Genomic DNA, 19,210 nt, shown 5'->3' on the forward strand with positions numbered 1-19,210 from the left:
ATTCATTGAAAGTAACATTATGAGAACACAGAAAAATCAGTATGAAGCTTGCAGCAATATGTAAAATGTATAGCATATGTGAAAAGCAGGATATGAAATTGAATAAAACTATGTAAACCTATATGCCTGTGGAAAAACCAAAAACTGTACTCCACACTACAAATAGCTCAGTCTGCTAAATTGTGTGATTTGTGACTCTGTATTACAATTTTATATGGTATGATAGTACTTTTACAATTTTTTAAAAATTAGCAGAATCCTGAGGGTGTACTGGGAAACAGTGGACAGGGTGTAGAAATCTTGAGTCCCTATACTGAATGTTTTAGTTCCCTGAGCTTGGGGGCTTGAAGTTTCTTCTAAAACAGGGTTTCTTTCACTATTGACAGTCTGACTGGATAATTCTTTGTTGTGAGAGGATGTCCTGTGTGCATTGTAGGATGTTTAGCAGCATCTGTGGCCTCTACCCACTAGATGCCAGTAGCACCCTCCAGTTATGACAACTAAAAATGTCTCCAGACATTGCAATATGTCTCCTAGGGTAGAGCAGGGTGGAATCATCCCCAGGTGAATTTGCAAGGGCTAATCACTAAATACCTTTCCAGCTCTAATACCTTATGATTGATTCAAAATCAAAAGATACATTGGCTTAAAAAAAAAACCTGATTGTAGATCACGATCAAAGTTAGCAAAATAAAAATGTAAAGCAAAATCCATGCAAATTCCCTTGAGCACAACTCCAGCCTAGTTTGAAGAGGGAAGTGTTGCCTCTTATTTCTTAATAAAATTCATTGAAAAGAACGTCAGCTGAAATTATCCTAAGGCCAGGGAGTGCTTAAAGCTATGAGTGTGCCCTAGGCTGAGTTTGGGTTGGTATTTAACATTCATTAAAAATTATCCTGTCCCTCTTTAATCTTGACAATAGACTAACTGTATCTTAAGTATTAGTTAACATAGCATCTTTGAGAAAGTGCTAGGCTCACCATTGGGTCAACAGTTGCAATTTAATTAGAATTAAACCACCCATTTTTCATTACATAATTCCAAAGAACTATGTGTATTCCATTGGTGAGTAATTAAGAGCAACTGAATTTTCCAAGGAATTTTTATATTGTGGATGCCGTGGTCAAAATGCATAATAGTATCTCTAGATAACCCCTACATATTTGGATCTTAAAATGTCTTGTTGGATAGATGTTGGATGAATAGATGGGTGGATGAATGTTCAGTGTTCTTGGATGAGTAAAATAAAATTATAATCCAGTTTACCTGGATCCCTTTGACAATAGGAATTCTTCTGTTCTGTGATACTAGTTACTCAATTGCTTTTAGCTGAGAACACAGAGCAAATCTGAAAGCACACCAAAGTGGTAGCATGCACAGTAGTTCTTAAACTTCAGCCTGGATCAGATTTTTCGCTTGTTAAAAATCAGATGGCTGAGCCCCACCTCCAGTTTCTGCTTCAGTAGGTCCAGGATCAGTGCATTTCTAACGAGTTCCCAGGTGATGCTGATGCGGCTGGTTTACGGACACACTTTTTGAGAATCACTAGAATAGTGGATCTGAAAAATGAGGACCTACAAAAATCACCCGTGGTGGTTTTAAAACTTGTGGCTTTTTCCTGGCCACTCACACCCCTAAATATGAAGCAGTAGTACTGAGAAGGGCTTAGGAATCTATGCTTGTGAAGGGCTTCCAGGTGATCCTGATACAAATTGTCTTTGAGCTGCTGTAAGGAGTGGAGAGGGCCAGGAAAGGTGATGGAATTAAGGATGAACTTGGAAACTGGAGTAGGGAGGAAGAAGCAAGGGAGAGGCCTAGGTAGAGAGATAGTGGTTGTGTTTCTTGTGAAAGAGAGTGATACACAACTCATTGCCAGCCCACAGTACTCTGGGAACTCTAAAAGTTTCTTAAATGGTTAAGGTTCTTGACTTCCCCAGGACTCTCTGTTCAAGGGCACAAAATTCAGCCCTTGGCCATAAGAATCACATTATAAATGAGTAAAAAGCATAGCATGTGGAAGTTCTTACAGAAGTTATCAATCTTTTTATTTGTGCAATACATCTGGAACGTATCAAAGCTCATCTCTTAGCGACTAGATAAAATATCTGAACTACAATTTACTCTCCTTGAGGATGGCACATTATACAGAAAGTTCTCAGCAGCTTTTGACAACTAGCTAGCAATGATTTTAAAAAGAAAAAAAGAAAGAAAGGAATAGTATGAAGTCCCTAGACAACACTGATGATCTGAGACTCAGATTTATTTAAAGGATAAAAAATATATATTATCCTTAGGTCTGAGACTCTGTTTCCAGGCAATCACAACTCAACATAATCCTCCACAGAACTCCCAACACACTTCAATCCACCGCAAGAGAAATTGGGTGTGGTGGGTGTAACAGCAAATTGACATTTTTTTCCTATAGAGCCATGCAACAATTATTTCTGCAGCCAAATTGGACCTTAAACTGGTTATGAGTATCTTGATACCCAGACATCTGAAAAACCAAATGAAAAGTGTTTCTATTATTACTGAACAACAGTCATTAAAGATGGCTGCAAAGATGAGTTTCTCCTTTTTTCCCTTAAATATCCAATTAATTCTTTCTTGAAAAGTTTCACACTTCTGAATTATTAGACTTTAAAATGCTTACCACTAACAATACTATCACAAATGACAATTGGGTATTCCAACTCTGCCAAAATAACTTCTCTTTTTCTTTTTTATTCTTCCTAAACCAAACCATAATAAATTCCTATGCCTTGAGGGCTGTTGTAATAACCATACCGTTGAAATAAATACCTCAAATTAACTGCATCCTTTAAGAAGAACAAATTTTGTATTTTCTTCTTTAAGCTATGTCTATATAATGATAAAAACCTGTTTCAAATAAGAAATCACACACTTGAATGCCTTAATGCCAAGGAACTACGTACATCCAGGTTTACTTCATTACTTTTTTAAAAAAGTCTTATTTTTCAACTAATGAGTAATTGACTTTTTAATTCTCAAGTCTAGCTTCTATAAAGGAAAGCTTAGCTGCTTTAAAGACAAAATTCAAACATGTATATTTTAGAAATAGGGGGGAAATATGGGGACATCAGTGTTGAACCCAAGGAAAAGAACATTTATTTATCCAAGGAAATTACTAAGAATGACTATTATGAGATTGGCCACCTTTTCTTTCAAGCTTGCATATTCTAACATCACACATGATACTTACGACATAATGCTTTAAATGCTGGCATTCTGGCCAAATAAGCATTTTGTGAGACTCTAGATACATAGATGGAATAGCTGAATAGTCTGTTTAGAATTCTCACCCTTTTAAATGAAAATACAGCCAAAATTCTATGATCTGATTTGTTTGAAACTATTAAATCCTGACAAAAAGCATTACTGCTTTGCCATTAAAATGTATAGAGTAGGGGCTTCCCTGGTGGCGCAGTGGTTGAGAGTCTGCCTGCCAATAGAGGGGACACGGGTTCGAACCCTGGTCTGGGAGGATCCCACATGCCGCGGAGCAACTGGGCCCGTGAGCCACAACTACTGAGCCTGCGCGTCTGGAGCCTGTGCTCCGCAACAAGAGAGGTCACGATAGTGAGAGGCCCGCGCACCGCGATGAGGAGTGGCCCCCGCTCGCCGCAACTGGAGAGAGCCCTCGCGCAGAAACGAAGACCCAACACAGCCAAAAAAAAAAAAAAAAAAAAAAAAATGTAGAGAGTGGGGTAGTTTATTTTATTTCCAGTGAAAAAACCTTACACCTTCTCGTACAATCACAAATCACAAATTCTGGGGCACTGGTCAGATCAACTTTTAAAAATTATTTTAACTCCTCTTTTGCTATGTTATTCTCTATAGTACCTCCTTCTACATCACACTAACCTAAATTGTGGTTTCTAGAGAAATCTTAAGTTTGGTGAGCATATCAGGGACATTTCTTAGAGCTTATCAGTGATTTCCAGAGTGGTACCTGTGACCATTTAAATCTTCAGATCAAGTAAAAGCTGCAGTTGTAGCCACCGTCTTGAACTTGAAAAAAGTTGCTTTTTATACCCACCTTATTTATTTTATTCTCTATTAGTGTTAAAAGATGAGGATCCAGTTATTTTAAAATTACTGCTATAACTTTTCATTTCCTTACCAGAGGTGAGACTTGCAATTTCTTCAGAATCCTGATCTTTTTCATATTTAGTTGTTAATTTCTGTGGCATAAACATTTGGCTTGGAATGTAAGCCAGATGGTCACTTCCACTGTCTTCCAACACAAAAGATGAATCTCTGCCCACACTCAATTCCTGGCCAATGAAGCTCTCCTCTCCTGAAGAAATCTCATGTGGCTCAGGGGTAAATCTAGAAGATAAAAGGGAAAGTTTTAGGTGAACCTATATAACTTTGGGGAATACAAATAAAATATCCCAACAATTTAATATAGTTACTTAATTATTTCTTAGAAGAAAGAAAATTGGGTGATAAAAATCTAAATTTATTTCAATCAAATAATTCATTATACTACAGGGGAATTCTACTAAACATGTAACGAAGAACTAATACCTATCCTTCTCAAACTATTCCAAAAAATTCAAGAGGATGGAACACTCCCAAATTCATTCTACAAGGCCACCAGTACCCTGAAACCAAAACCAGACAAAGACACTACAAAGAAAGAAAATTACATGCCAATATCTTAGATGAGTACAGATGCAAAAATCCTCAACAAAATATTAGCAAAATGAATCCAACAGTATATAAGAAGATCATACACTGTGTCAAGTTGGATTTATTCCAGGGACACAAGAATGGCTCAACATACACAAATCAATCAGTGTGATATGCCACATTACCAAAAGGAAGGACAAAAATCATATGATCATCTCAATATATGCAGAAAAAGCATTTGACAAAATTCAACCTCCATTCATGATAAATACTCTCATCAAAGTGGGTACAGAAGGAACATATCTCAACATAATAAAGACCATTTATGGCAAATCCACAGCTAACATCATACACAATGGTGGAAAGCTGAAAGGTTTTCCTCTAAATTTAGGGACAAGATAAGGCTATTTAACCACTTCTATTTAACATAGTTTTGGAAGTCCTAGCCACAGCAATCAGATAAGAAAAAGAAATAAAAGGCATTCAAATTGGAAGGGAAGAAATAAAACTGTCCCTATTTGCAGATGGCATGATACTTTATATAAATACCCTAAAGTCTCTACCCAAAAACTATTAGAACCAATAAATGAATTAAGCAAAGTCACAGGACACAAGATTAATATACAGAAATCTGTTGCTTTTCTATACACTAATAATGAACTATCAGAAAGAGAGAGTGAAAAACCAATCCCATTTAAAATCACTTCGAAAAGAATAAAATACCAAGGAGGTAAAAGACCCATACTCTGAAAACAATAAAACATTGATAAAGGAAATTAAAGATGATACAAAGAAATAGAAAGATATCCTGTGCCCTTGGATTGAAAGAATTAATATTGCTAAAATGACTGTACTACCCAAAGCAGATTTAATGCAATTCCTATCAAAATACCCATGAAATTTTTCACAGAACTAGAACAAATAATCCTAAGATTCATATGAAACCACAAAAGACGCTGAATTGCCAAAGCAAGCTTGAAAAGAAGAACAAAGCTGGAGACACCACTCTCCCAGACTTCAGACTATACTACAGAGCTACAGTAATCAAAACAGCAAGGTACTGGCACAAAAACAGATACAGAGATCAATGGAACAGAATAGAGAGCCCAGAAATAAGCCCACACACTTATGGTCACTTAATCTAGCTATGACAAAAGTGGCAAGAATATGCAATGGAGAAAAGACAGTCTCTTCAATAAGTGGTGCTGGGAAAACTGGACAACTACATGTAAAACAATGAAATTAGAATATTTTCTCACACCATATACACAAATAAACTCAAAATAGATTAAAGACCTAAATGTAAGACCAGAAGCCACAAAATTCCTACAAGAGAATATAGGCAAAACATTCTCTGACATAAATTACAAGCAATATTTTTTTGTCTCTGCCTCCTAAAGCAAAAGAAATAAAAGCAAAAATAAAGAAATGGGACCTACTAAACTTAAAAGCTTTTGCACAGCAAAGGAAACAATTGACAAAACTAAAAGACAACCTATGGGGTGGGAGAAAATATTTGCAAATGATATGACTGATAAGGGATTAATATTCAAAAGAGATAAATAGCTCATACAACTCAATATCAAAAACCAAACAACCCAGTTAAAAAATGGGCAAAAGAGCTAAATAGAAATTTCTCTAAAGAAGACATACAAATGGCCAGCAGGCACATGAAAAGATGCTCAACACTGCTAATCATCAGAGAAATACAAACCAAAACCACAATGAGATAGCTCCTCACACCTGTCAGAATGGCTATCATCAAAAAGTCTACAAATAACAAATGTTGGTGAGGATGTGGAGAAAAGGGAACCCTTGTACACTGTTGGTAGGAATGTAAATTGGTGCAGCCATTATGGAAAACAGTATGGAGGTTCCTTACAAAACTAAAAATAGAGCTACCATATGATCCAGTAATTCGCATCCTGGGCATACATCCGAAGAAAACACAAACACTAATTTGAAAAAATACATGAACCCCATTGGTCATAGCAGCACTATTTACAATAGCCAATACCTGGAAGCAACCCAAGTGTCCATCAACAGATGACTGGCTTAAGAAGATGTGGTATATATATACAACAGAATATTACTCAGCCATAAAAAAGAATGAATTATTGCCATTTGCAGCAACATGGATGGACCTAGAGAATATTATGCTTAGTTAAGTAAGTCAGAGAGAGAAAGACAAATACTGTATGATATCACTTATATGTGAAATCTAAAAAATAATACAAATGAATGTATATAGCAAAACAGAAACAGACTCACAGGTACAGAGAACAGAGTAGTGGTTACCAGAGGGGAGAGGGTGGGGGGGGAGGAGCAGGTTAGGGGTAAGGGATTAAGAGATATAAACTACTGTGTATAAAATATATAAGCAACAAGGATATTTTGTATAGCACAGGGACTTATAGCCATTATCTTGTAATAACTTTTAATTGAGTATAATCTGTAAAAGTACTGAATCATTCTGCTGTACTCCTGAAACTCATATAATATTGTAAATCAATTATACTTCATTTAAAATAAAAAGCATATACTGATACATTTGTGTAAATTCCCATTATCTTTCCCTTTCCTGCCATCTGCTTATAGCCTATGAAACACTACTTTGGAATAAATCAAGTCTGATTTGTCACAGAGTTTTAGATAAATGACAAGAAACTCATAGGTTACTTGGGACAACCAAATAATGTGTCTCAGTTTGATATCAATCTCCACAGAAAATGTAGAAAATAGTCATTTAATCTACCATCAACTGCTCTGAGAAGAATAAAACTATATAAAATATATCTCATTGACACCATGCTTCCTAAAATGGTGTCTACATTTATATTCTTTGGAGTAAGAATGATAGTTTGAAAATATTGTGTTTTTATTTAGGTGATGATAAAAAACATATTCAATATAAGTTTATTCTTATTCTATTAATGCACCTTTATGCAATTTCAAGTCCATGTTTACGTTTGCATTGATACTGTTGTTTGGCACGCAGTGGTACTACTTTAACTGTTGAGAGTTAATGAGGAAAGGAAATAAAGTCAGACATAATGTTATCAACAATACATTCACACCAAGCAAAAGGCAAATGATACGATGACATAGAGTGGGAATGACTGTTTTGCAGTAGTGCAGGTGAAGACAAGTGCTGGGGAATCAAGTACTCACAGAACTGAGTGGGCAAGCTGAGAGCAGAGGTGACTCTGCAGCATGCATCATGTTTTACACATTTTACCAATATGCACCATATTATTAAAAATTTTTTTATTGAAGCATAGTTAATTTACAATGTTCTGTTAGCTTCAGGTATACAGTAAAGCGATTCATTTATACATACATATATATGTGTATATATATACATATATATGTGTATATATACACATATATATGTGTATTTTTTCAGATTCTTTTCCATTATAGGTTATTACAAGATATGGAGTATAGTTCTCTGTGCTATACAGTCGGTCCTTGTTGTTTACCTATTTTATATATAGTAGTATGTATATGTTAATTCCAAACTCCTAATTTATCACCCTCCCCTGCACCTTTCCCCTTTGGTAACTGTAAGTTTATTTTCTGAGTCTGTGAGTCTATTTCTCTTTTGTAAATAAGTTCATTTGTACCATTTTTTTAGATTCCACATATAAGCAATATCATATGATATTTGTCTTTCTCTGTCTGACTTACTTCACTTAGTATGATAATCTCTAGGTCCATCCATGTTGCTGCAAATGGCATTATTTCATTTTTTATGGCTGAGTAATATTCCATTGTGTGTGTGTGTGTGTGTGTGTGTGTATGTATTATATCTTCTTTATCCATTCATCTGTTGATGGACATTTAGGTTGTTTACATGCTTGGCTATAAAATTTCTTATTTTAGTTTTTAGGAATTCTATTTTGGCAAAGCAGAATCATCTAATACATTAAATTAGTGTTTTAAATTTGTGTCTTATTGAGTTTCCTTGGGTTTGATGTATGAATTTGTTTTTGTTTGATAGTTACATAGGAACTATACACATATGGTATTTGCAGCTAGATTTGTGTTTGTACATGTTAAAATAACATTTTATTAAAATGTCCTGTAAGAAGCGATTTTCCTTTAAATAAGAGTATTGTCTATTCCATGTTGGGAAACACTGCTTCACAGGACATCAGTGCCATATTGTCCTTCAGAAGGTGTGAGCTGCTGGACACTTCCTTGTTAAACTACTAAGTATAAATGAAACCTGACATGAGAGGAACATGTATTTGCATGAATTCTGAGGAACACTTCATCTTGCCATTTTGGATATATGGGTTTTATGCGAAAGACTGCATCTATTTTGAGAAGCTCTTGGCTTAATTGCAATCTGACAGGACAGGGCCATTAGGGGCTAACTCTGGGCTTTCACAGACTGTAGTCAGGGATCCAAGCTTGGTGAAATAGAGAGAAAAGCACAGAGCAGCCAAATGGGCCATTCTCATTCTGTTTGAGGTTCAAGTCCATTCAGATTAATTATTTCTATTTTCACTCAAGATAAAATTTTAAAGAAAATTATTTACATGTGCAATGATATTGTGGGGTCTTTCATGCTGTTTTGGGAATGAAACAATGAATCACATGGAACCCCATACTTCAGTGAGACAAGACATTGGGATAAACTGTAATAAGTGCCTCAGCAGAGGTGTAAAAAGTTATTTTAAAAGGAAGAACTGTGGATTTTGACTGAGAGTAAATATGGGCTTTGAAGAGGAGACAGGTTTAATCAGGGCCATGAAGGATGGGTAGGGTTTCACTGGAAGGAGCAGGAGCCCAGGCAGTGTGACCAGAGGTCCAGGAGGGTGAACTCCTGGACCTCTGGTCACACAAGGCAGACAAGAGTCCAGTGTGGCCAGAACTCAGAGCTTATGATGGGGAGAGATGAGAAGTAAAGTTGAGGTGGGTTGAGACTGAATTCTGGGGTAAATTTCAATACGGAAATTTCTGAGGAAACCATGAATTTTAAAGCAAAATTGTAATAAGCTCATGAGGATGTTATAAAAACATCAATCCAGAAAATATGCTTGTGTGTAACTTCTGCTACGGAAAATGGAATACATGAAGAGCCTTTCCTTCAGAGACCTTATCATCTGCCATCAGCCAGTTACACACCCCTCAGTCAATCAACAGTCACTTGTAAATATCAGAGCTTTCTAACTCACAGGAGATTGATACTTCGATTATCCTCTTCCTTTGAATTGATGAGTCTGCAGATGTTCTCAAGCATCAGTGGTGGGTACTGATTGAATCCTCCTATTGAGAGAGGAAAATTATAGTTAGATTTTTAAACTAGAAATTGTATTTGCTAGGGAAAGAGAACCCCAACAGGAATCTTCTTGAAGCGATAAATGTCACTAAAGTATTTCAGCACAATTTGGCTGGGGTGAGAACAGAAAATAGTAGCAACTAGAAATAGCATTCAGAATTTGATTTTAGAACATTTTGCAGCCAAAGAATTACCGGGGTCATGGAAACGGACCTCCTCAAATTGTTCATTTAAGGGTTAATTGTGATGCAGAGACACGATTTCCATATGTTCAGGCTAACATAATTTTATTCTGATCCTATAATACTTTTTCACTCAGACTTATGCTAATAGAAAAAGTAATATTTTATTACATGATGCTATTTCTGTGCTTCTGCACCAATTAACACTGATTTCCTAGGAGGAAAATAATCACAGGAAAGATTTTAGCTTACTGACCTAAATAATATGTTCCTTTACCTCTTTCTATTGTTGTTCTATAAACTGTGGAATACTGAGAAATATATAATTTCCCCCTCATTCAGGAAAATAGATAGGTTTTAGTGAAAGGAGATCTTTGACCATTGAATGATCGAAGACTCCGTGAAAATATCTCACAGAATGTTTATGGTTTTATAATAACCATATTTCTCTTGTTCTAAGATGAGCATTTTTTTCTATTTCTCTGAAATGAGACTATGTCTTCTAATCAATTGTAGTTGACAGTTGCTATTAGTGAGGAAGGAATCGTGATGCCATTGTTATCGCCTATGCATGTGGGAACAACAAACGTGCCAGCACCAAAACTTGTAGAATTGGGGTCAGTAGTTTAGAAAAAATTCCCGGAAGTATTAGTAAAGGAGACTTTTAACCTCTACAAACCAAGTGGTTATGGGAAGACAGTGAATTGGATGTGTTTAACAACATTGCTCAGATGGAAATCAAAAGTAAGCTAGCTCTAATAATTGCAAAGCCTAATTTAAGAGCCCAGCAAGACCAGTTTTGTGTTATTTCATAGAGTCTTTTTAAAGTTCTGCTCCTTTGGGGTGCATTGACATATACACACTACTATACATAAAATAGATAACTAATAAGGACCTACTGTATAGCACAGGGAACTCTTCTCAATACTCTGTGATGACCTGTATAGGAAAATAATCTTAAAAAGAGTGGATTTATGTATATGTATGGCTGATTCACTTTGCTGTGCAGCAGGAGCTGGCATGGCATTTTAAATCAACTATACTCCAATAAAAATTAAATTAAAAAAAAGATTTTCTAAAAAAATCCATCATCGATCTTGATGGTATAAAGAAAAATATTGCATGGGAAAAGATGGGTATCAATGACTCTGAGTCAAGAAAGAGCTCACAAAAGTCAAATTTTGACTAGAAGAAGTTTTAGGAATGCCTTAACCAAGTCTATTTCAGGTATATTCCCTTTTTATGTATGCACAAGAGTGACATATCGTAGTCTGTCTAAAAGAACTCTTTTGAAGACTATAAAATAAAAAACTCTAACAGGAAAGTCAGTATCAACATTTAACTGGAAGCAATTTTTCTTTCATTTTTCATAATATAATAGTGCATTATACAATGGAAGGCATTTAGAGTTAAAGAAATAACATGATATCCCCAAAGGGGCAATTATTGGATTCTTCAGTCGAATATGAGTCACAGGAGAAATGGGAAGCTCCTTCTGCAATGAAGAGTGAACTTCCAAGACGTTGTCACTATGGTGGTATTGGAGATTCCTTGAATACCAGGGCGACTTTGGAATCCTAGGGTGGTGGGATTGGTTCCAACAGAACCTAACTCTACACTTGTCAGATTCCCAGAAAGAAAAGGTTCAGCTCTGATTCCATGGGATCCTCTAGAGCAGGATTTCTCAACCTCAATGCTATTGACATTTTGGGCTGGATTGTTCTTTGCTGTGGGGGGGCGCCCTGTGCATTGTAGGATATTTAGCAGCATCCTTGGTATCTACCCACTAAATACCAGTAGTATCCTCTCTCTTAGTTCTGACAACCAAAAGTGTCTCCAGACATTTCCAAATGTCATCTGGGGGGCAAAATCATCCCCAGTTGAGAACCACCTCTCTAGAAAGAGCATTTCTAAACCACTTGTGGTGAAGGACAAGGTATTTTTATTTCTAGCCTTTTGTAGACTGATACTTTTGGTTTATATCTTGTTCAATGAGACAAAGTCCACTGTTTATACACTTGTATAATGTGGCAATGTCAAATTGCTTTAAAAGTTTCTAGATGCTTATTCTCAATTTCTGTATTTCTTTCTTTCAGAAATATTTCTGTATTTCATCAGTTTATGAAATTTCTGTATTTCATCAGTTTATGGACTAACACTGGTCCAATGGGTGATGCTTTGTAGTACATTGGCTTAGAACCCTTCTACTCAAAGTGTGATCTGTGGACCAGAAGCATTGACATCACTGAAGAACCTGTTAGAAATGCAGAATATTAGGCTCCATCCTACACATACTGAATCAGAACCTCCATTTTCACAAGATTCCGGTGTGGTCTGTATGCTCAAACTCTTTGGGACCAGCACTCTCACAGAGGTCTCCAGGGTACTCCAAGGTTGGAAATAAACCAGGTGTAGCAGGGAAAACTTTTATTTAAATGCTCAACCTGGAGACCACCTAACAGCTGCTAGAACTTCTTTACATTGGGCAAGTGTAGTTCAGGAGATCTCCAGTCACTCTGTTCCTTCTAGTGCTGAGATTTTGGCTAAGAGACATTATATCATGAAAAAGGTCTCACCGCATTATGACCAAAGCATAAACCAGGTATAACCAAGATGTGTCCTATTCCTGTCCCCTTTTCACCATCTAATTCACATATTTTGGTTAGCTATAGATACAGAGGTATGTTAGGTTATCAATACTACTAACAAACACTAATTTATTAAAACAAAAAGAAAATAAAATAGTGACTTACGTCTAACTGAGTACACAAATGGCTTTAAAAACTTCACAACGTAATCCAGGTTTGGTTTATGAATTCTCCCAAGCTGTATCAGATGATGATCAAGTGGGTGGCTGGCTAGCTCCTCCATGTCCTCCTTATGTGTAGAGCCCAGAGAAATCACAAATATGACATAGCCTTGACACTTGGCCTTCAGAGCCATCTTCTTTAAGAATTCCTTTCTCTCATGATTTTCTCCAGCGGAGACCACAAAGATGACCCTATGTTTTCTCAGTTTGGGTGTTCTTGGGAAGAGATCCTCCACAGTCCACAGTAGGGCATGGCCAATGGTGGATTCTCCATTTAGCTGTTGGAGGTAAGTCTGGATGTGCCTCTTCATTAGAACTTGATTGTCATAAGTTGTAAACTCAAACTCTGTTTTTACCACATCCTTCTTCCTCCCATCCCAAGGAGAGTAGCTCAACAAGGCAATCCTATCACCAGAGTCTGAGGTTACAGGGTCTGAGGCAATATCAAAGTTGTCAAGCATTGAGCTCCCCAAGGCTTTGACATCCTTAAACTCATCACTTGTTATATTCCTAGAATTGTCTAAGAGGAAGGCGACATCCATGTATGAATTTTCAGGTAAGAAAATCTCTTTCTTGCAAGTATTTGGAAAACATTTATCTGAAAACACATAGAGACTTATCATTGGTTCAATGTCAGCACAAGAAGACACTGTTGTTTGAGATCTTCAAGTGAATAAGGGACTGATTACCAAAAATTAATAATCTGATCAATACCTCTTCAATCTCACATCATTTAAATTAATAAGGAATTTTCAACGTCCCCATAATTTCTGTGGCCACTAGCAGACAATTTGGGAATGTCTTTGTTGAAAGCAGATGTAAGTAACATGTGTACTTAAAGTCTATAAGACATGTCCAAACTCTTTTAGAAAATATTTTAAATATTTTAGAAGCTTTTGATACAAACTATCAAATTGTCCCCAGGAAAAGCCGAATCAATCGGGATAATCTTCTAAACCAATTTTCACATTCTATGGAAACTTCAAACATTACAGAGATTGAAACTCTGACATATGGTGTTGAAAGACTGGAAAACAAAATAGAATCTACAATCAAAAATAGAATTCTTTGACAAAGGTAGACTTAATAACTCACCCAGAAGGCATTTAAGTGTTTCAGCACAATAAATTCTTCTCATTAGTCTTACCATAGCAAAGAGTACAGTGCCGAAGTCTTTCTAATGGTTCATATTCCCCATTTGGAGGAACAGGAAGCACCTGAAATGTTCCCGTGTTGTCAAACTGCATTGAAAAAGAAGTATATGCTTACTTGCTCATTTTCTTTAGTCATCATCAGGAATACACTGTGCACACACTTTAAGAGTTTGAAAAACACCTAACTAATCACCATCACCTTGCATTGTAGCCCATTGCTCTATTCAGTGCATCTTTATGCATACACACACACACACACGCACACACACACACATGCTATCCCCCCTTGATCCTAAACATAACCCAAGGAAGCATATAGAACAGGTATCAGCAACCCAGTTTTATGATGAGGAAACTGCCACAAGTTAACCACAAGATTCACCCACTGGAGTAGATATTAATATCTCATTCTTATCTCTAAACCTGCAATTCTGCACTGAATTTTCACACACTTTTGATTATGCACCAGCTGTTTATGTACTATACATCAGTTTCTGGGGTTGGGTCTTGCAGAAATTTTACATTCACAAGTTTCCTTTAGCCTCTTTAAGTAGTGATTCCAACTATTTCCAACCAATCACACTATCTAGAAGAAGGCATATCTTTCAGATGTCAAGTGGATTTCTCCAATCACAAATTCCAATTAAAAGTTTATTCCATACTACTCAGCCATTAAAAAAAGTGAAATAATGCCATTTGCAGCAACATGGATGGGCCTAGAGATTATCATACTAAGTGAAGTCAGAAAGAGAAAGACAGATACCACGTGACATCACTAGTGGAATCTAAAATATGACACAAATGAACATATCTACAAAACAGAAATAGACTCCCAGACATAGAGAACAGACTTGTGATTGCCGAGGGGGTGGGAGGGGAGGGAGGGATTGGGAATTTGGGATTAAAAGATTCAAACTATTATATATAGAATGGATAAACAACAAGGTCCTACTGTATAGCACAGGGAACTATATTCAATATCCTGTGATAAACCATAAGGAAAAGTATATAAAAGAGAATGTATATGTATGCCTATATATATGTGTGTGTGTGTATATACATATATATATATACATATATATATATAACTGAATCATGTTGCTGTACAGCAGAAATTAACACAGCATGTAAATCAACTATATTTCAATTTTTAAAAGGTCTATTCCAAAAGGATGTAGACAGAGGACACTAAGTCTATTCAAAATTCTTGGTGGTACACTGCCTGATTTTGCCTGTTTCTTGATTATATTTTTGCTTTGATACTCACTGAAATGGGCAATATATAGCATTCATTCATTCATTCATTCAGACTCAATAACTATATATTGGTCATTTACTCTGTATGAGGCACCATGCAATACAGACACTTTAATTACAATAATAGAAATCTATCATTCCCAGGTGATGAGAGGATCTCTCAATCGACAGAGATGCTCATGCTTTTGTTCTTTCTCCCTTGGGAAATTAAAAGGTAGAAAAACCACCCCCTCTGTTTTTCTGTAAAGTGCTGACTGAGCATTTGGTAATATTTATTATCATGCCAGCCTTATAATTAGAAAGTAGCTACTACATTCCTACTCTAGTTTTTATGAAACTGGATACTTTGGGTGTTATTTTGTGTTTGACCGTGTTGGTCCCCCATGTAAAGATTAACTGCAACCTTGGTAATCAAGGAAGTTTATTCACAGGAGTCAACCACATGCTCTTCATTCATCCATGCATTCATTCAACAAATATTTATTGAATGCCTACAATGTTAAATAGGTAATATTCTAGGTGCTGGGGATACAGAAATGAACAAAGCAGATAAAATCTCTATCTTACATTCTAGTCGGGGGACATATACCATAACAAAACCAATAAACAAATTATCTATGTTGGGATGTAATTATTTTTATAGAAAATACTTCAAATTCCTACAATCCTTTCTGTCAGGATCTATTCTCCCTATTACTCCTATTTCCAAAATATTCATGGATACCTTATGAGCAGATTGACTCTCTTCATGTTATAGAGGGCTTTTCTTTTTATAGTAGACATATGTATTTGTGTAAAAATAGACCTTTATAACCTCTTGGATGACATAATGATTCCACCCAGGTCCAGGAGCATGTATTTCATGGATAATATGAGTAGATTTTAAAATAGTTGAACAGTAGATGGAGAAGTTCTTCAGTTTGTGGGGAGAAAGAAGGAAGCACAGATCCCATGAGAATCTGTGAATCCAAAAGGGATGGAACCTCTCTTGGGAAAAAGGTTCATACCCATCAAAGTTTTACACAACATTAAGGGTTCAAAAACCCCCTAAACTTCACCCATTACAGTTTAAGACCAGCTGTTCAATGAGATACAGCTAGCAGATGACAGATTTGAGAAACACCAGGTTGGCAGAGGGCTGGTAAAGCATTATATTGACAGCCCTAGTTCAAATCTTGATTTAGCCACTTAATAGCTGTACAAAATTGAAGAGGTCACTCAAACTCTCTGGGCCTCAGTTTCCTGATTTTTAAATGGAGATAATGTGCATTTACTTCAGAGGGTTGGAGAATGCCTGAGTGTGTATGTAAAGCTCTAGGGACAGTGTCTGGTGCCCAGCAGTACCTGAACAAAAGTGGCTGCTATCATTGGCTACTGTGCTTATTAAAAATTGGATTTCATGGACCCTGGCAACAATACAGCTGTGAAAATTGCAAAGGGGGTCAAAAGGCTACATCTGTCCCCCTACTCCCCAGTATTCCCATCCTGCCAGTACCAATATCTTAAAAATAAATACGTTGACCAGGGAAGTACTTACCCCAAAAGCCTCGTCAAGGGAAACCCTTTCATTAAAAGCAAAGACTGCAGGGCTGATGTCCAGGGCGCTAAACTCCATGGTGGCCGTGATGATGGATGACCTACTGGCAGATTGTCCATTGCTAAAAAACACAGCGACTCTCTGCACATTGGCTCCTCCTAACATCCGCTTGAAGATGTTCCGAGCCACAAACTTCATCGTGTTACCAATGTCTCGGACTTCCCCAGAGTTTTGATATTTAATTTGGGAAAGAAGCTGAAGGAGTTGCTTCTTGCTATGGTAGTCAGACCCACGGATGAGGTAGCTGGTGCCTGAGTCGAAGGAAACCACCACAACTCTTGCTCCCACAGGGCAATTATTTTCCCTGATGTGAAGGTCATTGACAATAGAAATGATGATGTCCCTCGTTTCATTAAATCTCTGCTCTGTGATATCGTAGGACTGGTCCAGGGCAAATACTAGCTCTGTTGGATACACTGGACACTTTTCTACAAAAATGAGAAGCAAAAGTATTAAGTTATTTCACTGGGTAAAAAGTCTTTCCCATTCCCTTTACTCCAGTGAGATAGGTTGACACTGAGGTCTGGGAAAATGCAAGTGTCACGTAAACTCTGGAACCAGAGGTACCCACATGTAAAGGGAGGAAAAGACTCTCCTTTGTTAGCCTGAAGGTGTTACCTAAATACAGAGTAGTGATATTTTGCAATATAATGCTCAGACTTCACTGCCCACCATCAGTCTGCTATTTAAAAAGAAATTGGAAGGAGTATTTGGGTTAATGGAACTTCCTGTATCCTGATTGTGGTGATGATTACATGAATCTATGCATGTGTAAAAACTGAACAAAAGAGTGAATTTTACTGTATGGAAAAATTTTAAAGGAAACTATGGCTTATCAGAAAATCTGAAGGTAAGGGAACCCTCTTGCACTGTTGGTGGGAATGTAAATTGATACAGCCACTATGGAGAACAGTATGGAGGTTCCTTAAAAAACTAAAAATAGAATTACCATATGACCCAGCAATCCCACTACTGGGCATATACTCTGAGAAAACCATAATTCAAAAAGAGTCATGTACCACAATGTTCATTGCAGCTCTATTTACAATAGCCAGGACATGGAAGCAACCTAAATGTCCGTCGACAGATGAATGGATCAAGAAGATGTAGTATATATATACAATGGAATATTACTCAGCCATAAAAAGGAATGAAATTGGGTCATTTGTAGAGATCTGGAGACTGTCATACAGAGTGAAGTAAGTCAGAAAGAGAAAAACAAATATCGTATATTAACACATATATGTGGAACCTAGAAAAATGGTACAGATGAACCGGTTTGCAGGGCAGAAATAGAGACACAGATGTAGAGAACAAACATATGGACACCCAGGGGGGAAAGTGGTGGTGGGTGGTGGTGGTGGTGGGATGAACTGGGAGATTGGGATTGACATGTATACATTAATATGTATAAAATGGATAACTAATAAGAACCTGCTGTATAAAAAAAAATAAAATTCAAAAAAAAATCTGAAAGTTTATTCTCTTCAAAAATCTTCAGAAATGATCTACTAATAATGATAAAGTCAGCTGGAAGATTTTCATCCACTTATGTGCAAACATTTATTGAGTATCCACCATGTGAAATGAAGGGTAACATGTGCTGTGAGATACATATGAAGATGAACAAATGCAAGTTTGCCCTCGAGGAACTTGTCTGGGGAGGATCATAATATTGAAAGGTAGAGAGTGATTATTATTCTTCACAGGGATTCAGAGGACAAAGAGGCTGTTTCCAGAGAGAGAGGATTTCAGGGGCTTTGGGATGACAGCGAGGGTGGCAGGAGGAAGGGGGCAGCACAGTCGACCATGGCAGGCTTTCAACAAGCTATTATAAAGATGGGACTGTCTGTAATCTCCAACTCAATCCTAATAGTCTTATGATGACTGCACTTTGGGAATTTCATAGGTAATCTTCCCTATGTATCAAACCAAACTTTTCAAAGTCCTTGTTAAAGTCTGAACACAGGAAGAGAAAATAAAATTATTTAAAAATTAAGCACCCCCTCATCTACATCTACTCTCCCCAATCTGGCTAACTCTCAAAATGCATTAAACTCAAAATATGGCATCTCCCAACCGTTGTTCCCAGTAACAGAAATAGAAGAGGAAGTGTTGATTTCGAGATGTGTTTTGAATCAAGACATTTTGCTGTGAAGAAATTTTTAAAATATGCAAGCCAATAATGAACAAGAAAATGAGAAAAATGTACTATGCCTTATTTCTTAGCCCTATACTAAAAATGGTTAATGAAGTGGTAGA

The 19,210-nt window shown here is 36.7% G+C and overlaps 1 protein-coding gene across 1 annotated transcript in view; it reads right to left on the reverse strand.

Annotated features, from left to right (window-relative positions):
* Nucleotides 1-19,210, reverse strand: part of COL6A5 (collagen type VI alpha 5 chain) — a 109,392-nt gene that overhangs the window by 22,443 nt on the left and 67,739 nt on the right. The window contains exons 32-37 of the mRNA XM_061194690.1: nt 16,889-17,376; nt 14,088-14,181; nt 12,885-13,538; nt 9,859-9,936; nt 7,071-7,083; nt 4,145-4,353 (exon numbers count right to left, since the gene is read on the reverse strand). Coding sequence (XP_061050673.1) covers nt 4,145-4,353; nt 7,071-7,083; nt 9,859-9,936; nt 12,885-13,538; nt 14,088-14,181; nt 16,889-17,376 — 1,536 coding nt within the window. The remainder of the gene's footprint in view (nt 1-4,144; nt 4,354-7,070; nt 7,084-9,858; nt 9,937-12,884; nt 13,539-14,087; nt 14,182-16,888; nt 17,377-19,210) is intronic.

The sequence above is a fragment of the Eubalaena glacialis genome, chromosome 6 (assembly GCF_028564815.1).
Source record: "Eubalaena glacialis isolate mEubGla1 chromosome 6, mEubGla1.1.hap2.+ XY, whole genome shotgun sequence".
Lineage (NCBI taxonomy): Eukaryota > Metazoa > Chordata > Mammalia > Artiodactyla > Balaenidae > Eubalaena > Eubalaena glacialis.